Source organism: Fringilla coelebs (genome assembly GCF_963513975.1).
Source record: "Fringilla coelebs genome assembly, chromosome: 2".
Lineage (NCBI taxonomy): Eukaryota > Metazoa > Chordata > Aves > Passeriformes > Fringillidae > Fringilla > Fringilla coelebs.
This window is the reverse complement of record NC_140029.1, coordinates 51,094,556-51,112,521: the sequence shown is the minus strand read 5'-3', so window position 1 is coordinate 51,112,521 and position 17,966 is coordinate 51,094,556. Positions and strand designations below refer to the sequence as shown.

General features: G+C 34.4%; 1 protein-coding gene across 2 annotated transcripts in view; it reads left to right on the top strand.

The window, feature by feature from the left end:
• Positions 1 to 17,966, top strand: part of PIBF1 (progesterone immunomodulatory binding factor 1) — a 105,440-nt gene that overhangs the window by 73,466 nt on the left and 14,008 nt on the right. For both annotated transcript variants that reach the window (XM_084201292.1, XM_084201291.1), the window contains exons 14-16: positions 415 to 517; positions 2,256 to 2,386; positions 11,310 to 11,394. In XM_084201292.1, coding sequence (XP_084057418.1) covers positions 415 to 517; positions 2,256 to 2,386; positions 11,310 to 11,394 — 319 coding nt within the window. The remainder of the gene's footprint in view (positions 1 to 414; positions 518 to 2,255; positions 2,387 to 11,309; positions 11,395 to 17,966) is intronic.

The window sequence follows — 17,966 nt, the reverse complement described above, 5'->3', positions numbered from 1 at the left end:
ACATTTTCAGTGTTTTGCTGCAAAACATGTATTAATGAGCATCTTTAAACAATTATTTAAGTTAAAATTAAAGTGAGTTTGTAAAATTACTAAAAAGTAAATAATCATTTTTAGATGAAGGATTTTGAGAGTATTTCTACAGTTGTGTAGTATTGGACAAATTGTAATTACTATGCATAAAATGTTACAATAGCATAACTGTGGGAATGTTATATTAGTGCTGTTACATTTTGTAATATTTTCACTGTTTTTCTAACTTTGACTATGCAGCATGTTTAACTATGCAGTTTATATATGTTAATATTTAAGCATTGGTGAAAAATTAAGGCAATCAAATCCTGAAGTATAAATGTTAGAATTTCTTTTGCCTATTTTGGAAAAAATTCAAGTTGAGCTTGCTTTTTACTGGCACAGTGTTCACTTGGCAAGAAGATTACTGCAGCTAGAAAAGCAAAACTCGTTGCTTGTGAAAGATCTGGAACATCAGAAGGAACAAGTAATACAGATTTCACAAGAGGTAAATCATAATTACACAAAAATTCAAATATGTAGAAACATTGCGGAACAGCTTCATAAAACAAAATATTTTCTAAACAGTGTTTTTTATCTATTTAATGTTTAAAAATGGCCTCATAATTAACCAAAACTCCATGATAGAAGTTTTCAAAGAAGTTTATATTGTGTTTTGCAACTAATATTGAAAGGAGGATTACTTTACAGGCTAAACAAGAATGTGAGCCAGACAGACAACGTTTTGATTTCTGAACAGAAGAACAGCCAGCCAAGCTAGTTTGTTCTGTTTGATACTTAATTGTTCAATGAATGCATAACTACTTCTTACACAGCTCTTCTGTTAAATCACTTTTGAAGCTATTTAACAAACCTCAGCTTGAAAGATCCCAGAATTAGGACAAACTAATTTTTTAAAAAATCTTTAAATCGTCTTTTAATTTTTCTCGTAGGAACGAAAGGACAACTAGGTTTTCTATTAGATTTGTAGGTTTACTATTTCCAGAATGTGCTTAACAGTTTGATTTTTAAAGCCACAGTAATTACAAATTAGAATTACTACACCCAAGTACTTCACAGAGTGCAAATACTTGAATTTCTACAGATTTTAAAATTACTTGAATTTTATAAATTTTATATGTATATATATGTTTCTATAGATTATTTCAGTGAAAGATACATGAACTGTGAAGTTTGGGGATTTTTTAACCAATACTCTAATTTGTTATGTATTCTTAGGTATATCATAGTAATTTCTATTTGACTAAAGCATATTCTTTCAGGTTCTTACTTGGAAGACATCAGGAAATTGGTGAATCCATTGTTATCCTTGGTATTCTTCCATATCACTATTCTTTGTCTTAAATTGTTCTGTGTTTCACTTCAATGTGTTCCTTACCCACAGTAGTTTTGTACTTGCTTCACTGATGAAAGATTCAGTATCACCTTAGTTCAAATTCCTGCAACTTTCAACAGGAGCATCTTCAGCTCATTTTTATCCTGTCATTAAATTTTTGATCTTTTACCATATAATTGTATAGATTAAATCACAATAAAATCCAGTACAAAGTTAAACATTGTTTTTTTGTGTAAAGTTCTAAAACTTCTCTTTGCTTTCTTTACATGATTTTTACTCCCAGCTATTGTTTTTCTTGATTTTTTATTTTAGAACAAACCAGGGATCCTGTAGACCACAGCATGCTTAAGTAGCCCATTATTTTTCTTACCACTGACAATTTGTTCAGTCATCTAGATGAAGTCTAGAGCATGAATAAAAAGCTGATGCAGAAGTGATTTTTTCAGCTTTTGGTTTGAACTTGGCTCAAATACTGCTACTTAAGTGCAGTATTTACTATACAACCTCTTCAGCTTTTTAAAGGAGGGAGGAAAAGACCACAGTAAGTCAGTAAGACCATAAACAGAGGCATTGACTCTACTTTTTTTTAATCAATGGAAGCTGTTACATTAAAACCCTTGAAAATGCAGATTAGGGAAATGTAGAGAGTGGTATCATTATTGCAGTGAAAATAGCACACAATTAGAACAGAAAAGTGTGAAGAAAATGTACTGGTAATCAATTTGAAGGTGGTATGTTTCCATCTTTGTGTATGTAATAAAAGGTTAGGAGTTTATATTAATATGCAATTGGTAAAAACCAATAATATCCAATAATAATTCAGTAATAATCAAGTAATTTTGCTTTTTAAGTTAAAAAAATTTATGTTAGTTATACCTTTATTTTGCAGCTTGACAGAGCAAATTCTTTGTTGAACCAAGCACAACAGCCATACAAATACCTCATTGAAACTGTGCAACAGAGAGATTCTCAAATAAGCCTACAGAAAGAACATATTACACAACTTGAGAAAGATTTCAGGTAATTAAAATAACTGATTCTTGTTTTACTTTCTCTTAAACTGAAGGTAAAAGCACTTATATTTTTTATCACTAGAAAAAAAATGTGCTATTGTCCACCAAGTTGAGATGTTAACACTCCATCGCTGACCAAGTCCAGTGCTCGTGCTGGAATTGTAGCACTTGTTATTTCTCTCACGATGTCAGAAAAGGTACTTTAGTTTTGAAAAAGTAGCTGTGACAGGTTTAAAGTGAGTTTGGAGTTGAGAAGAGCTCTCATGAAGTAGAGAAGAGTTTAGAAGACTACAAAGAAAGACTGACACACCAGTTGTACAACAGTAAAAATCAAGAAAAAAGTCAGAGAAGAATTATAATAGCCTAGTCCTCCAGTAAAGGGTATTTCAGCCAAAATTAGAGCATATGCTCTTGTGGAGACTCTCTGATTTACTACTGTATCCATCTGTCAGAGCTCTCTAACCACTGAGCAACTTCCCTAACACCTGATTCCCAGGTAAGTTGTTACAAAATAATATGTCCCTTGATTTTCAAGGAGGTTGATAGCCAAGTCCCACTGCTCTACAGAAGAATTAGCATTTTAAGTATTAGGTGTTTATATGGTGTCTTGGTTTAGGAAAAGCAAACAGTAACTCTTAGGAGACATTAATATGATTCTGTTATGAAGCAATTACATGAAAAATACAGGATTTTCCACTAATCTACTGAAGCAATTAAAATAAAACAGGATTCACCCTAGCTAATACTTAATCTTACATACTGTCATACATATGTATCTATTCAGAGTGTTTTGATGGTTTGGGATGGTATTTGTTATCCCTTGAGGAATACCCAAAAATGCTTATTATCCAAGCAAATCTATATATGAATCAATAAGTTTATAAATAAACTGAAATATTCATTCATAGTTCCTGACAAGATATTTTCCACTGAGCTTAATTTTGATTCAATAAGAATGGACCTTTTTGAATTCCAGAATTAAGTGGCTTTAATATTTTCCTAGACCATTACGCTATAAGAAACACCTCAAAAATAAATTATATTCTTCCAGAAAATGAAAAATCCCAGTGTTCTCTATGTACAGTGTCTTACTTTCCATTTGTGAAAAGTATCAAAGAATTGGTCACAAATTTTTAGATTATGGTAAAAATAATGAAATGGTTTTGTTATTCACAAAGTAGTCCAAAAGTCTCTCAGAAGGAAGATAGAAGGGGAATACATAGGTGAGGTAATTTCTGAAAGGGTATGCTTTAAAATCTGAAAGAAGTTAAATGTGTTATTAATACTGGTTTTCTTGAGTTAAATGGCTCATTGCCAATAATCTGTATGCTTAGTTATTCTTCTTAAATTTACCCCACAAATTAAGGTACCTAAATGAGAGACTTAGGTCAACTTTCCTTAATAGTTCATGGAGGAAGTGAAATCTCCAAAAAGTAATTCAGATTTTGGGTGGAGTGAGTTATTTCTTAGAGAGGCCTATTACTCTCTATTAACTGTAAAGAAATTTTTTTTCATCTTAAAGGGCCTAAAGTTAAGAAAGAAAATGGATCTGCCCTACAGTGTGAGCATTCATGATAAACACACCAGCAGTACTCCACTGTGGGGAGCTGGGGTGCTCAGCATTAGTCTATGTTTCTGTAAATGAAAGTGTGGCCTGACAAAAAAAAATATCATAGCAAAAAAAAAAAAAAAAAAAAAGTAACACTTACTTTGCACATCAGTTTTTTTGGTAATTTTTTTTTTCTGGTAGTTTCCAGTATTCCTTGTAAACTGAAAATAGCTTTTACTCCACTATCACAAGTTTGCGCAGTTTCATAGGCCAGAGAAATTCTTGGGAACAGCCTAATGTTTTAGGGCATTTGGTGCATATTAGTAGTCCTTAATTTTGCTGTTCATAATTCCATATTTAAAACAAAGGTCCTAAATTGTTAGCCAGTATTCCCTGGCACATATGAGAAATCATAATCTGGGATAAAATCGATAATGTTGGTCCTTGCTTTCCGATAAGTGAGAGGAAGGTTAGAGGTAGGGATTTCTAACCAGAGAACCATTACATTCAAGAAATTTTTTGTCATGAGGATAACCTTTCGGAGTCTGCTGATGACAGTTTTAAATTAAAATATCCCATAGGTGATTTCAGATTGCTCTCAGCTATTCCAGAACTGAATCAGAATGGGATTTAAGTAAATTAATGATAATCCTACCAAATATATGCCAAGTGAAGCTCTGCTGGATCAAAAGATTTAGCCCACTATTCCTATCCCTCTTAGTTTATTAAACAGCATTTTGTTGGTTTGTGCATGGAATATTTTTGAGAGGATGAGTTCAGAGAATTAATGCTCCTCAAGGAGAGCCTTAAATTCTGCAGATAATGTTGGTGCTATTAGAAAAGTATTAGTGAAAACACTAAACATGGTTTGTGAAGCCTGGTCTCTTTTTATCTCAGAGCTGAAGGAAAAATTTAATATTTGTAAAACCATTTCAAAATGAAATTGTTCTTTCAACCATTACCTATGATTAATAGTTAATAATACTGCAATTCTGCAGCAGCCTCTAATCTGAGGTTTAATTTGTGCTACAGTTACACAAGGTACATTATTTTTTAAAAATTTAAATACAATAATGCATTAGTTTCTTTTCTAAACAGCAATTTCACAAGAACCAGCTAAAGGAAAAGTAGTGCTTGAATTCTTGTTTTCAGATGGACCTTCAAAAACACTAGTGATTTTTTGCATGCGTAATTTTTTTAATCTCATATTTGAGTACCAGATTGGAGACAAATTAATGTAGTGTTGATAATGCCTGCACCCTGAGAATCAAGATTCAATTTGTCCTTACAGCTGCTCCATGCTTGATCATAATTTTCCTTCTTTCTTATTTAGTGTGCAGATTCAATGGTGGAGTGGTGTTCTTTTTGTGTTGTCTTTTTATCTCATCTGCTCATCAAAAGAGAACATTATGTAAGTCATGGATTCCCCAAGCAGAACAGGCACATCTGTGTTATCAGTACCAGCGTTCTCTATCACTTCCCACTTGACTTGAGTGTGGAGGGATCAGCAAGGACTTATTTGCAAGTGAATTTACTTTTTTAGTCTTAATCCATAATTGCCTCCTATACACAGTGATCATGGCCAATAGTCCTTTTAGAGCATACTCCTGGGGTGATTAGGTTCCAGCAGATTTCCCAGGATGATGAGTCAGTACTTTATTGCAACCTATAAATGTTTTGCAGCAACCTGCAGCACTTTGTACTTCCATGTCTATTGAGAAGTTTGTTGGTTGTACTGGATGTGAGTTTGATTCTGTGATGAAACAGAATGTTGTTCAACAGCAGATGTTGTCGAATCAGCAGAAGAAGAAGACAAGCACAAGGAAGGCTATCTGTGACAGAAATCTCATTTTGGATGTTCTTGGGCCGTATCTTTATAAATTCTTCACAAAATGGCCTAAATTCACTTATATAATGGTCCCTTAACAAGCAACAGATGTGTTCAGTATTCTCCACACTCATAATTCTATTAAAGTGTCATTTCTTACAGCAGTTATTTCTGCAAGAGGAATGGGAAAGATTCAGGCAGGTCATTTTGATATAATATTTTTGACAAGTCCTGCAGACCCATCTAAGTCTCTTTCCAGCATGGTTTTCAAAGTTCACTTCAGCTAGAGCAGCTACCTGCCTTCATCCTTAATTGTCAGACCTGTAGAGCTAAGGCTGTCCTTCAGAGCCTTCATATCAAAATACCTTCCTCACTTGGAAGGACTGTTCAAGTGGTGCTCAAGGTTGCCTGTGTCAGTAGCTGTCAGACTGAACCACAGAGTGGTTTGGATTGGAAGAAACCTTTAAAGATCATCTAGTTCTACCTTCCTGCCATGGGTAAGGACGTCTTCCACTAGATCAGGTTGCTCAAAGCACCATTCAACTTCTCACTGAAAGGAGAGAAACAATTAGAATACTTATCAGACAGAATTAAAGTAGTGTATCCAGCAGATCTGGAGATACTTTGTTGGTTTGCTGGGAAGTGTGTCCGTTCTGGACATGTGGATCTTTAGCCATACCTTCAAAAGAGCTGCAGGAGCTGTTGTGGTAAATGCTTAACTGGGCTGCTGCCATTGGTGGGATTTGCATGAACAACTTAGGGACTCACTGCCAGGTTATTAAAGTTGTGCTGATACCACTGCTGAGGTTCAAGAGTGAAGGCACAAGCATATTACCAAGGAGAAGGAGAGGTTGTTTAGGATAATGGAGGCTCTGTCAGGTGTTGCCTACATAAGGTGTTCACTCTCACTCTCATTCCCATCCCTTTAGGATTCTCCCAGGCAGGCCATGGGCTGTGCTGGCAGTTGGCCTCAAACAGAACTTGGCTCTGGGAGCAGAACACTTAGTGTGCTTCTGAACTGAGCCATGCACCTGCAGATATGTTTCGGGTACAAAACCTTGGTCTTGAGTGACAGGGCATCTGCAGGATGCATTTATAGGTGGTCTGCATATCTCAAAATACTCTGTTAAGTAACTTCTTATTTATATTAGACCACATAGCACTCTCGTCAATAAAAGTAAATAGTGATGGTTAATAAGAGCAGTGCTGTGTGCAAGGATGACTCTTTGCTGCTATATAGAAATCTCTCTAGCATACAGTTCTTTAGCCAGAAATGAAAACATCACATTTAGCACTCCTTTTGGAAAGAAATGCTTGTAACTATGTCATGCTGTGGGAAAACAAATCTCTGGGTTCATTCTTATGTATGTAGTGAAGTAATTGTAGTTTTAGTACATAATTTTCTGCTAAAAACATCTAGGTTTATAAATAACTGGAGATGTTAAAAGGACTTCATTCATAAAGAGAGGGTATTTATTTTAAATGCAGTTACTCAAATTTCTCAGTACCAATGGCTGGTTTTAAAAGAGGTTCACTTACGCAAAAGCAATACTCAAAAGCCTTAACTGTGTGGAAAATCCAGAAGCCATATAAGGATTTTGCTCACTAAGAAGCTTTGTACTGAAATGTTCCTTACCTAAACATTTTGGGTTCTCTAATTGCCATCCAAACATAAAGCTCGATGTAGAGTGTTAGATGAGTTTTTCCCATCAAAGAATGGGCAATGAGCTTTTTATGAGAACATTACCATTCTGTGAAATATGCACCATCTATTCCAATAGTACTGCAGCTTACCAGAGAATGCTCCAAGCAAAATTTGTAGAAATATGTTCTTTTTTATACATTTTCTGACCTGTAATACAACTTTTTAAAAGTTTTTTGGATTGGGTTTTTTTTCAGTTTGAAAAAGTAATTTTAATTTGGACACTTCATGGATAGGTTCTTAAGCCTCCTGAAACATTCCAGTTAAAATCATTCAGCAATACTGTCCTAAATCCGTTTAAAAATCTGAGCTGTGGTTATTTAGCTGCACCATGAGAGATCACTGATTTGTCATGTATTCTCTCTTGTGAGGAACTTTTGTTGGCAAAACGTCTTATACCTCCCTTTCTATCTATGTGACTTAAGAACAAAATTTGACCTAGACTAATTAACTGCCTGTTTTGAGCTATTCATCTGTAATTTGCAGACAAGGGATAGCTTCACTATATGGCTATATTATATATTCAGTTATATATATAAAACCTTTACATATATTATTTGTATTTCATTTTTTTCAATGGTAATACTGCATCTGAATAAAAAATGCAAAAAAAAAAAAAGAAAATCAATATTGGACTATTCAACTTCATGCTCTAAGAGAAAGGCACAATCCATTTCTTACAGCATCTAGAGTACACAGTTCACTGAAAAAGAAACATACTTTTTTTCCAAACTGAGTAGAAGTAATAATAAAATCCAGTACTATATAAACCCATATTTATTTTGTGTGTCCAGCATAAACATATTATTCAGAATATCTAATTATAGAAGCTTCTGAAAAGGATAGTAAATAATATATTTACACTTCAGCATTAAATATGGTGTCGTTGCCCAAATTGAAAAGAGTTTATAAGGCTGAAACTGGGAAATGTTAGTATCTATTCTGCAGAAAAATCACATTACGTAAAAATGTCTTACATACGATATCCAGGCTACCTTGGCTTTAGATCCTGAGTGAAGCAAGACAAAACAAGCCAGTGGTTGCTATGAGCAATGTGTATGCATATGACAAGTGTATTTTATGGTGAGCCTGCATTCCTGGTACCTGGATTCATACCTGGCTAGGCTTTAAAAGCATGATGGAATGAAACTAGGTGTCCTCACAGACAATTTGGTTTCTTCTGGAAAGCACACAGAAAAAACAGGACTTGCACTGCTTTTCAGTTAGTTCTCTAACCTGGACTTTTCAGGCCACAGTTCTGTGATATCTCACAACAGGCACCTTCTCCACATTCAGGATGAGGCCATCAGTGGCTGGAGCACATCATGGTCCCATCTTTTTAGATAAAAGTTAAAACCCTTGAGCTCTAGTGTTAGAAGCTGCTTTGCCTAGACTCATAGATGGTGGTTTCAGAATCATAGCAAGCCACTTGAGGCACTCCATCACCAGACGGAGCAGCTCATCATTGCCTTCAGCTCTGGGTCTCCACTGAACATGGTAAATCAAGTTGTTTATCCATGTGACAGTTAACCTTTAAAAAGACACCAGTGTCCATCCAGATCAGTGAAGGGACCTTCTTATGTGGTGACAGTGTCTAGTACCAACAGAAAGAGTAGGTTACCAGGGTGTGGCAAGGGAAGGATTATCCTTCAACAGTTCTCACTTAGGTCAGCTAAAACAAATTGTAAAGCTGCTCTCTGATTTGTCACACTACCAGTTAAACCTGGACTAGGTTAAACTACTCTTCTCTGGGAGTGTAAGGTAGGTTAAACCTAGAATCTCTTTGTGGCTATCCAAGATGTTGGTTCAGAGCGTTTTAAAACCAGGAACTGAAATGGTCAGTCTTCTTCCCAAGGTGCAACTTTTGAAGATATTTCTGTTTAACCTTGTCATATATTATCATTCTGTCTGGTAACTGTTTTCTCACTCTGTTAAATGTGTATATGCCTCTTGCAGTATTCTTTCATGAACACATGAATTATTCCCTTCTATCTGCAATGATGAAAAAGCACAAGTATTGCAAAGCTACAAAATTCAGAGTCGGCACATACTTTGGTAATTCTGTATCAATGTGTGTGACAGAAAACACATGAAGTGCTACTGAATGATGTAGTGGTCTATGTCCTATATTCTACTATAAACAAAGAAAATTAGAACTGCTCTACATTGATCACTTATGTCATATTATCTCAGAAGGTATAAGCAGTATAAGTAGAATAGGTTCTATTCTGTAGATGAAACTGAACATCAAACATGAATTTCTGGCTCAGTCATGAACACTAATGATTATGCTTATTCAGTACACTACTTAAGTCCTAGAGAAACTTGTATTATTGCTTCTCTAATAAGTTTTTGAGCCTCTAGAAGGATTAGTTTATGTTCTTAGGAAACACAGAAATCCAAGAAAAAGTGATGTGTAAGTAACAACACATGAATCCAAGAAAAAGAAGGTACAGCAATTTCATTGTGATTAAAAATGTGACAGAAAATAAAACTCTTGAAAATATTTAAATATTTTTATAGTTTTTTAAAATGTTATTTCTTTTCTTTTTAAGTAGTTGAAACAACTGAGCAATTTGGCAAAAGGATACATTTTTTTTCTGAGACTTAATGAATGCCTAGAAGGAATTGACAGTCATAATTTACAATACAGAGCTTGTAAGGAACTGCCAGAAAATCTCTAGGGCAAAGGATGATTTTGCTTATTTGAAATGAGCGGATGATACACGGCCAATTAAAGATTGATTTATTTTGTTGATCATTTCTGGATCAAATATTGGAAATATTAAATAATTTGTGTTTGCAACATATGTAATTGCTCCATTTATAAAATTTTAATATCTTTGCTTTTGAACTCCTGACCTGTTTGCAGTATTACATATTTGCATTCCATATGCAGAATTGCATTTTTCATAGTTCTTGATTTATGTTACAGTTTATATTGTACAGCATATTTAGTTAAGTCATGTTAATGGCATATATAACATGTCTTCCAAGAAAATATCTGTGGCTGTTTTAACAAAGTAGATTATATACTGGTATTATGCATGCATTAGTCTAAAATTTAATTTAGAAACTGATGCTGGGGCTGAATAGGAAAATACATTTAATTATTGTAGAACTGCTGCCTGGAATCAGAGTGTGTATGCTGCACATTTCAAATGTTCATGTGCTATAACTTTGAAGACAAAAAATTATTAAACTTTGCATTCTGCTATAAAGGCATGCCTTCATGCTAAATCAGTTTTCATACTTGGTTCATAGGACAAGCTTGATGCCATACATTATCCTGGAATAAAAATATTAAAAATAACAAAAATACATTTATAATTTTTGCAGAAACTACGCAGCTAAAGGGAAAAGAGCTATATACTTTTCTTCCTTGTGTTTGGTACATTCAGAATTCTAAATACAGTAGTATAAAGAGTTCATACGGTGTGCTACTGCTAGTGACTAATACCACAAAGAAATCCACATTTTGATATAGAAGTGTAGGTATAAGGAGACTTACTTTGCTTATAAAATGATCTCATTTTGCCTAGAAGAAACCAAGAAATGATAATAGAAGATTCTAATCATTTAAACAACCCTTCAGAGGAAAAAAAAGGCATTTTGTGAAGGCTTTGAATAGTTTTTCTGTTTGACTAAAATAAGAAGTTGTGCATACATTTGGGCCCATTTATAAAAATTTCAGTGCTTGAATATAGAGAAGGATCATTTGATACAATTACTTGAGCAGATTTTTATTGTTGCCAGTATTTAGCTTTAGAAAATGCATGTTTCAGCCAGAACACAAGATTAAAAGAGATTATCTGTTGCTATTACTGCATTTCCTATCCTCTTTTTACCAGTCTTTTAAATAAAGAAAAGACAGCTTTGCTGCGTGTCAAGAATCAAATGGCAGCAGATTTGGAGAGACTTCTAAATGACCGTGAGGTAATCTTCCTCTTTTAGCATTACTACCATAAGTGCACTTTTTTACTACTGGCTCTTAAACCATGGAGAAAAAAATGGTTTACTTTGGTTTGATTTGTTGGGGTTTTCTTGTCTGTGTCATTTTCAGCAACACAGGTGACCATGTCTCTTGGGTACTGGGGAGGGTCTCAGTTGTACTCTCAGTTGTTAAATTCTCTCTGATGATTTATTGTCTCTGTTCTTTCAGTTCTTTGCCTTGAACAGTGTTTGATGATTGCAAGCATTTAACAAGAATCTAGATAAAAACAGTGAAAGTGATACACATTTGCTACAGTATGCCTCAGGGATCTCCTTGTGCTCCCCAATCCTTCCAGCCAAACATTGGACCAAAGCACTGTTCAATTCATTTCCCATACACTCCTTTGGATCCCTTTTCAACTCCAAAATAGGGGTTAGGGAGGGGAAACAAGACAATCGTTACACAGGTTTCTAAGAAGAGTCAGGGTACTTTTTTGTGTACTTACCTGAGTTTCATCTGAGCAAGAATCAGGGTGCTAGTGGACTGGATTATACTCTCAGATCTAAAAGTATGCAAAATTGTGCCATTTAGGGAACCCTAAAGGCTCTTGTCAAGATTTTTATCTGAACAATTTTAAGAGACTAATATGTCATGGCATAGGAGAGAAAATCTGCAGATTAAATCTCTGAAACAAAAGATGAAAACAAATGAAGTTCACTGCAGGAATCTGAGAATGTGAATAATACCAAAGAATTTTCTGAAGCTAAGGAGTACTGAAGATATAAAACCAAAAGCTGACCTAAGCAGCTGTTAAATCTTCTCCCAGAGCTGCTGAATGATTTGGCAAGGATTTGCAGAAAAAACACAACATTAACAAATCAGGAATGAGGAAAAACAGTGCAAATTATAGATACAGTGATGGGACCTTGCTACCCACTTACCTGTTCAGAAAGTGGTTGTAGAGGCATATCAATAGTTCTCTGACAACATCTTTCTTTTCTCTTACTGGTAAGAGAATAGATGGAGAGATTCAAAGAAGCTACAACTCCCCTAAATTATCCTGTCAGAGTTTGGATTATCACTCATTTTAAAACATTATTTTCATGGAAAACTGACTATCCACCTCCTGAAGTCTCATTCCACCTCCAAAATTCTTTTCCTTCATCTCCTTTTCATACTATTCATCACATTCCCTTCTTAGATCAGTAAACCAAAATCCATGTTGGATTAAAATCATTAATTGGTCCAAACTAGTTTGTGTCTCCCAGGCACTTAAAAAACTCCTTTTTGTTGGAACCAAAACAAAACAGTTTCACTGGCAGCTGAGTCCAAGTGAGCCTCAACTTAAATGAAAACTACTAATTATGTTTGCTGAGTTCCAAACCAAACTAATCTATGATTTATAAATTTCTAGATAGTTTATAAACCTTACCATTATATTCATGCTTTATCATATCCTTACATTAATGATATGAAAAATACTCTGAGGAAACATGATGTAATTGTATAAACATGTAGTGGGTTTTCCAATATTATAGGCCCTTGGCCTAATTTCAAATTAATTTCTTTCAAAATTTCCTGTTCTTACTCTTTCTCTCCCAACCAGGGGTGCTGCCAACTAGTTATGCTCACAAAGCAATCACGCTTGGGTGCCTAGCTTTAGTAGTGTCATATCAATGAGCATGCATTGCGGCTGATTAAAAGCAGTAGAAAGTGATAAAAGAAAAATTTTGCCACAATTTCTAAGAAAACTATAACATTTCTAACTTAAAGCTGTGCAGTAGTTTTTACATCCAAACTACATTAGCCCCTGTAAGAACCCTCATAAACTATTCCTGATATGCAGCAGTTTGCTTCTTTGTGTCATTTCACCATTCCAATTTTAAACTCTGTCAAACAACAAGGAAGGCTGGCAGAGGAAGGCTTGATTGGAAAAGAAAAGCAAATACTTGAGTCTGAAACAGACTTCTTCGATGTTTCTCATACCCTGAATGTTAAGAAATTGATCAGATATTTCCAAAATTAGTACTGTTTTCTGAAATTTCTTTTTACATCTGTTAAAAATAGGACATATTAGTCATACTGGTTTTGTCGAACCGTGATAATGTTTTTTAAAGATACCTCTGCAGAAATGGATATGAATTAAAAATATGAAAAAGAAACATTAGAAATTGCATGTTTCAGGGAAGAAAACTGTGAAATGCCAGTACAATGCACAAAAAAAAAAAATTCCTGAGAAACAAAATAGCTAAAATTGTTTCAGGAAAATGTTTGAAAAGAACAAGTAGTTTTTGTGTCTGTGTGTAAGTTTAACTTTTGCAAATTCTGTTTATTCCTAATGCAGCCTTTTATTTTTTACTTCTAATGCAAACTTCTTCCAGTAGTTAGTCTTTGACTATACTTCTTTGCCATCTTAATAAAATATTTAAATTTGCAGTAACATCACAATTTTCCAGTGATTATCCTTGCTGACAGAAATAAAGAATACAAATTTTCTCATGTCAGGTTAGTAAAGGGTTAACCGCATTTAAACAGATTGCAATTTTAAATAAAACTGACAGGCAACCTGTAAATACAGATTCATACACTTTGAAAAAAAAAAGATGAATTATGGGTTTATGTGTTTGGTACGTGCTATCATGTAAGAGGGTTACTATCAGCCTTGTTCAGTCATTGCACATACTAAACTGTCATGTCTTATTAGGAATTACCTTGTTGCTCTCATGTTTGCAAGTAGAAACATTAGAATTCTTGAATAGATAAACCGAAGATATTCATAGTTAAGATAAAATGAAGTTTAGGTATGTTAAAAGTAAGTGCTAAAAGAACAAGCAAAATGCCAAAACTATGTTAATGCTGTCTTCCAGCGACGTGTTTCAATAGGTACACAGCTTTGACTTCAGGTATTCCAGCCTGTGTGGTCTCAGACTGTATTAACTCTTTTTAATGGAATGTTAGAGTTTGAGGGGTTGGAAGGTTTTTTAATTTTTATCTCTTTGTGATATCAGCTACATTCATAATGCTGCTATGGAGACTATTATAGCATTTTATACACGTTTTAAATAAAGAACTTACATTCATGATTAATCTTCTCTTTTCACAGATTTTAATTTTAGAAGAAGAAAGTTGAAAGTTATACTTTGAATCTTGGAAGAATTTCTGTAGGATTCTTACATGAGCTCTTTTATTACAGGAAAAAATTACGCTAAATGTTAATGTCATAAAATAGTTCATTATTTCAAATTATATAGACGTCTAATTTGATGATGAGTCTTATGTTTTGCTGTGGGACATCAAAGTGAAAAATAGTTATTTGATTATGTAAAGCCTTAAAAGCTTCTGTCCACCCATGAAGGAGAAAAAAGGAAGGTTGGGGTTTTACTCAGACTGTATTCTTTGCCCAAATTTTGAATTGTTTCTTGGCCTGCTACTTCCTTTTCTGTCCGAATTAATTAGTAAATGAATGTGGAAAACATTCTAATCTCGTTTTTCATTTAGATCACTGAGAATCAGCTGGTAAGGTAAAATTTCTTGCATTCTTGATGTCATTAAATGCAAACTTCCCTATTAGAGGGAGTTTAATGGCATTATCATGAATAAGCAATATCTAGGATGATGTTGAGATCATGTTGGAGGTTCAAAATAAAGCCTTCCCAGTGCCCCTTGTCTTCTCTGGGCTCTCAGAAGGGTCTGGGGTGCATAGTATTCAGATGCCATTTGTATACCCTTTAGTGGAAGACAGCAAGTTAATGCAGCCAGATTTTTCAGTTGATTTTAAAATAAGATATTTTCTATGCTTTGTCAAGGAATTATTATGTAATTTCTTTTCTAGATCCGTCAGAAAAGCATGAAACATTGTTTGGAGGAACAATGTAGTCTCCTGTTAATAATCTTCCACTAAATAGTGTGTTTTATTTTTTTTAAAGGGATATTTCAGATCTCCAGATTAATTTTTTTTGGCATTATTATTTGCAGTGTCCATTCTCATTTTAATCAGCTGAACTTCACACTGTTGACACTCTTAACTCAAATAACTGAACCACACCAACACCAACTTGTAGTTTTGATTCTTCCCACTAAGTAATTAACTGCATGACCTGGCCCCATCTTTGGAACTTATTGCCCATGTGTCTTTGTATAGTCAGGGAAGAACGAGTGAGAAAGATATGCCTTCAAAGAATAAATCCAGATAAAATTATTCATCATGTCTGAGTTGACTCAATAGCTCTAACACTACCTTACACCTTTGCTCCTGATTCTCCTCCTCCCTCATCCTGTTCCACCACCTCTGACACACTTCTAATGCTGCAGTAGGACCATTCAAATCACTAAACAGAAACCTAGCCTGGCAAAAAAAACCACCCTACAAAAGTGTATTGCTGTCTGTTAAGTTTGAATGATCTTTGGAAAGAGTCCAGCAAAGAAAAAAAACAAGTAAAAATATTTATAGGTCAATATTACTTACCTGTGATAAAGAGGGAATTTTGTGTCCAAAACTGTGTAGAACACCAGCTTCTGTGCCATCCTTTATCTGCATCCAAATGTTATTCTTTTGTGCATATAATGGGCATCTATAACTTAAAGGCACTGAAAATGCAGTTCTCTGTTAGGTGCTAAAGTTAAATGGGATGAATCCACTAAATCTTTTTGGTGAAGCTCTTGATACATGATTCCTTTTATCTAGTTTCTTGGTTTGGATTTTTTCTTTCCAACGGTCGGCCTTTGACTAAAAGAAATATTTACCATGATCTCTGTGATCCTGGCAATTCCATTGCCTTTCATGCTTGATGCAGTTGTTAGCATTTTGTAACATCAGAAGTGCAATTCTAGACTTTATCCATTGGCTTTCAAACTTCAGATGAAAACTTGGAAGGGCAGTCTGTCAGCACTCAGATGTTTGGCAAGAAGTTTTAGTAATAATTTCCTGAGGTTACATTTAAGAGGTTATAAATTTGCTATGCTTTGATGTATAGCATTGTACTATTTCTTCAGAAATTTAAGATGCAGATGTGTCATAATAAAGAAAACTAATCATGTGCACAATTAAATCTATTTTAGCTTTTCCAATTCAAACAGTGTAGAAACTGAGTTCTAAAATCTTGAAAATTAACTAGCTGGGGTTTATATTTTTAATGTGAATTTCATAATCCACTGGGGTTTGGGGGGGGAAAAAAAGCAGAGCAAGTAGAATGAATAGAGTTCTTTTATGTTTCAAATAGAAATACTGTAGGAGATCTTTAAATGAAAAAAGAGACAGTGGTGTAAGAGATGCCAATAGAAGACTCTAATAGGTGTTCTTTCAAGTCCTAAGATCAGGTTCTCTTTGTGTGAATATAAAGGACTTAATTTACACAACTTTTCTAACTGCTTGAAATCACCAGTATGTGATGCAGTCTGGCAATGCAGTAATTTTTAACCTTAAAAAGTAAAACTAATACTATGAAATCATTGTCATAAGAAATAGAAGGGTAACATTTATTACATAAATGCTGCAAATTCAGGCTGTTTACAATAACCATTAATTTCCTGCAATGCAATTGTTTATGTAGATATGATTCATTATCAGCCTATGAATATTATACACCAGGTAAGAAGATATGACAACCTGTTGATATTTTGTCTGCTTTACACATCTGTGCACTCACCCTACATTAGCAGCTGTGCATACAAGTGATAGAATGTAAACTTGCTGAAGTAGTCACCTGCCTTATTGACACATTCATGTGTTACTGTGCCAGAGCTCTTCAAGTGAAGTTAGCAACCAGAAACCAGGCTCTGGCTGTCTGCTAGGGGACAAAGTAGAAAACATGCACTTGTAGTTTAAATAAACTTGGTTGATATCAATCAGTTAAATGGCTACAGACACATGGAGTTTGATTGCTATTTGTTTACTTAAATCCATTTAGCTTATGTCAGGAAATTGTTGTGTCACTCAGATTGAGTGTTAAATCTGTCTAAATATGTGTACCTGAATTGGTAGGAATCTTCAGCTAGATCGGGTTAAAATTTATATTGGTTAACCATTGCAAGCTCTTATTCTATTTAAAACATATTAAAGAATAAAAAATTCTTAGTGAGCTGTTCTTGCTGAAAGTAGTCTACCAGGTTAATATTAAAATGCTAATTGCCTGAGCGCCTATTATGTTGAACTTTCCAATTGGCAGGTGAGGAGCATTCCATGTGTAACTCACCATTTATGAGTAAACTTAATGCTTTTCCTTTAAAACCATGTTACTCTTTCCCCTTCCCAGGTTTTCCCAGTTTCTTATCAATATGTCAGAATAATCCTATTTATTAACTGAATATTTCTGTGGCCTTCACCACTGTAGGTAAACACCTGTCTCACAAATATTATACCCTCAAGTTAAGCAGAAAACTATTACTATGCCTGTTTTCTAGAAGCAATAATTGAAATAAAAGAAATGGTGCTTTGTCCAAAACTCCCCCATTTGTGGAAGAGGTTAAGAGTTCATGTGTCCTAATGCACTGTCTTACTCACATCCAGCTTTTGTTTCTTACATGTCTCAGTTCAAAAGCCTGAAAAGAAAATCTCCTTAGCATTTATTTTTCCTAA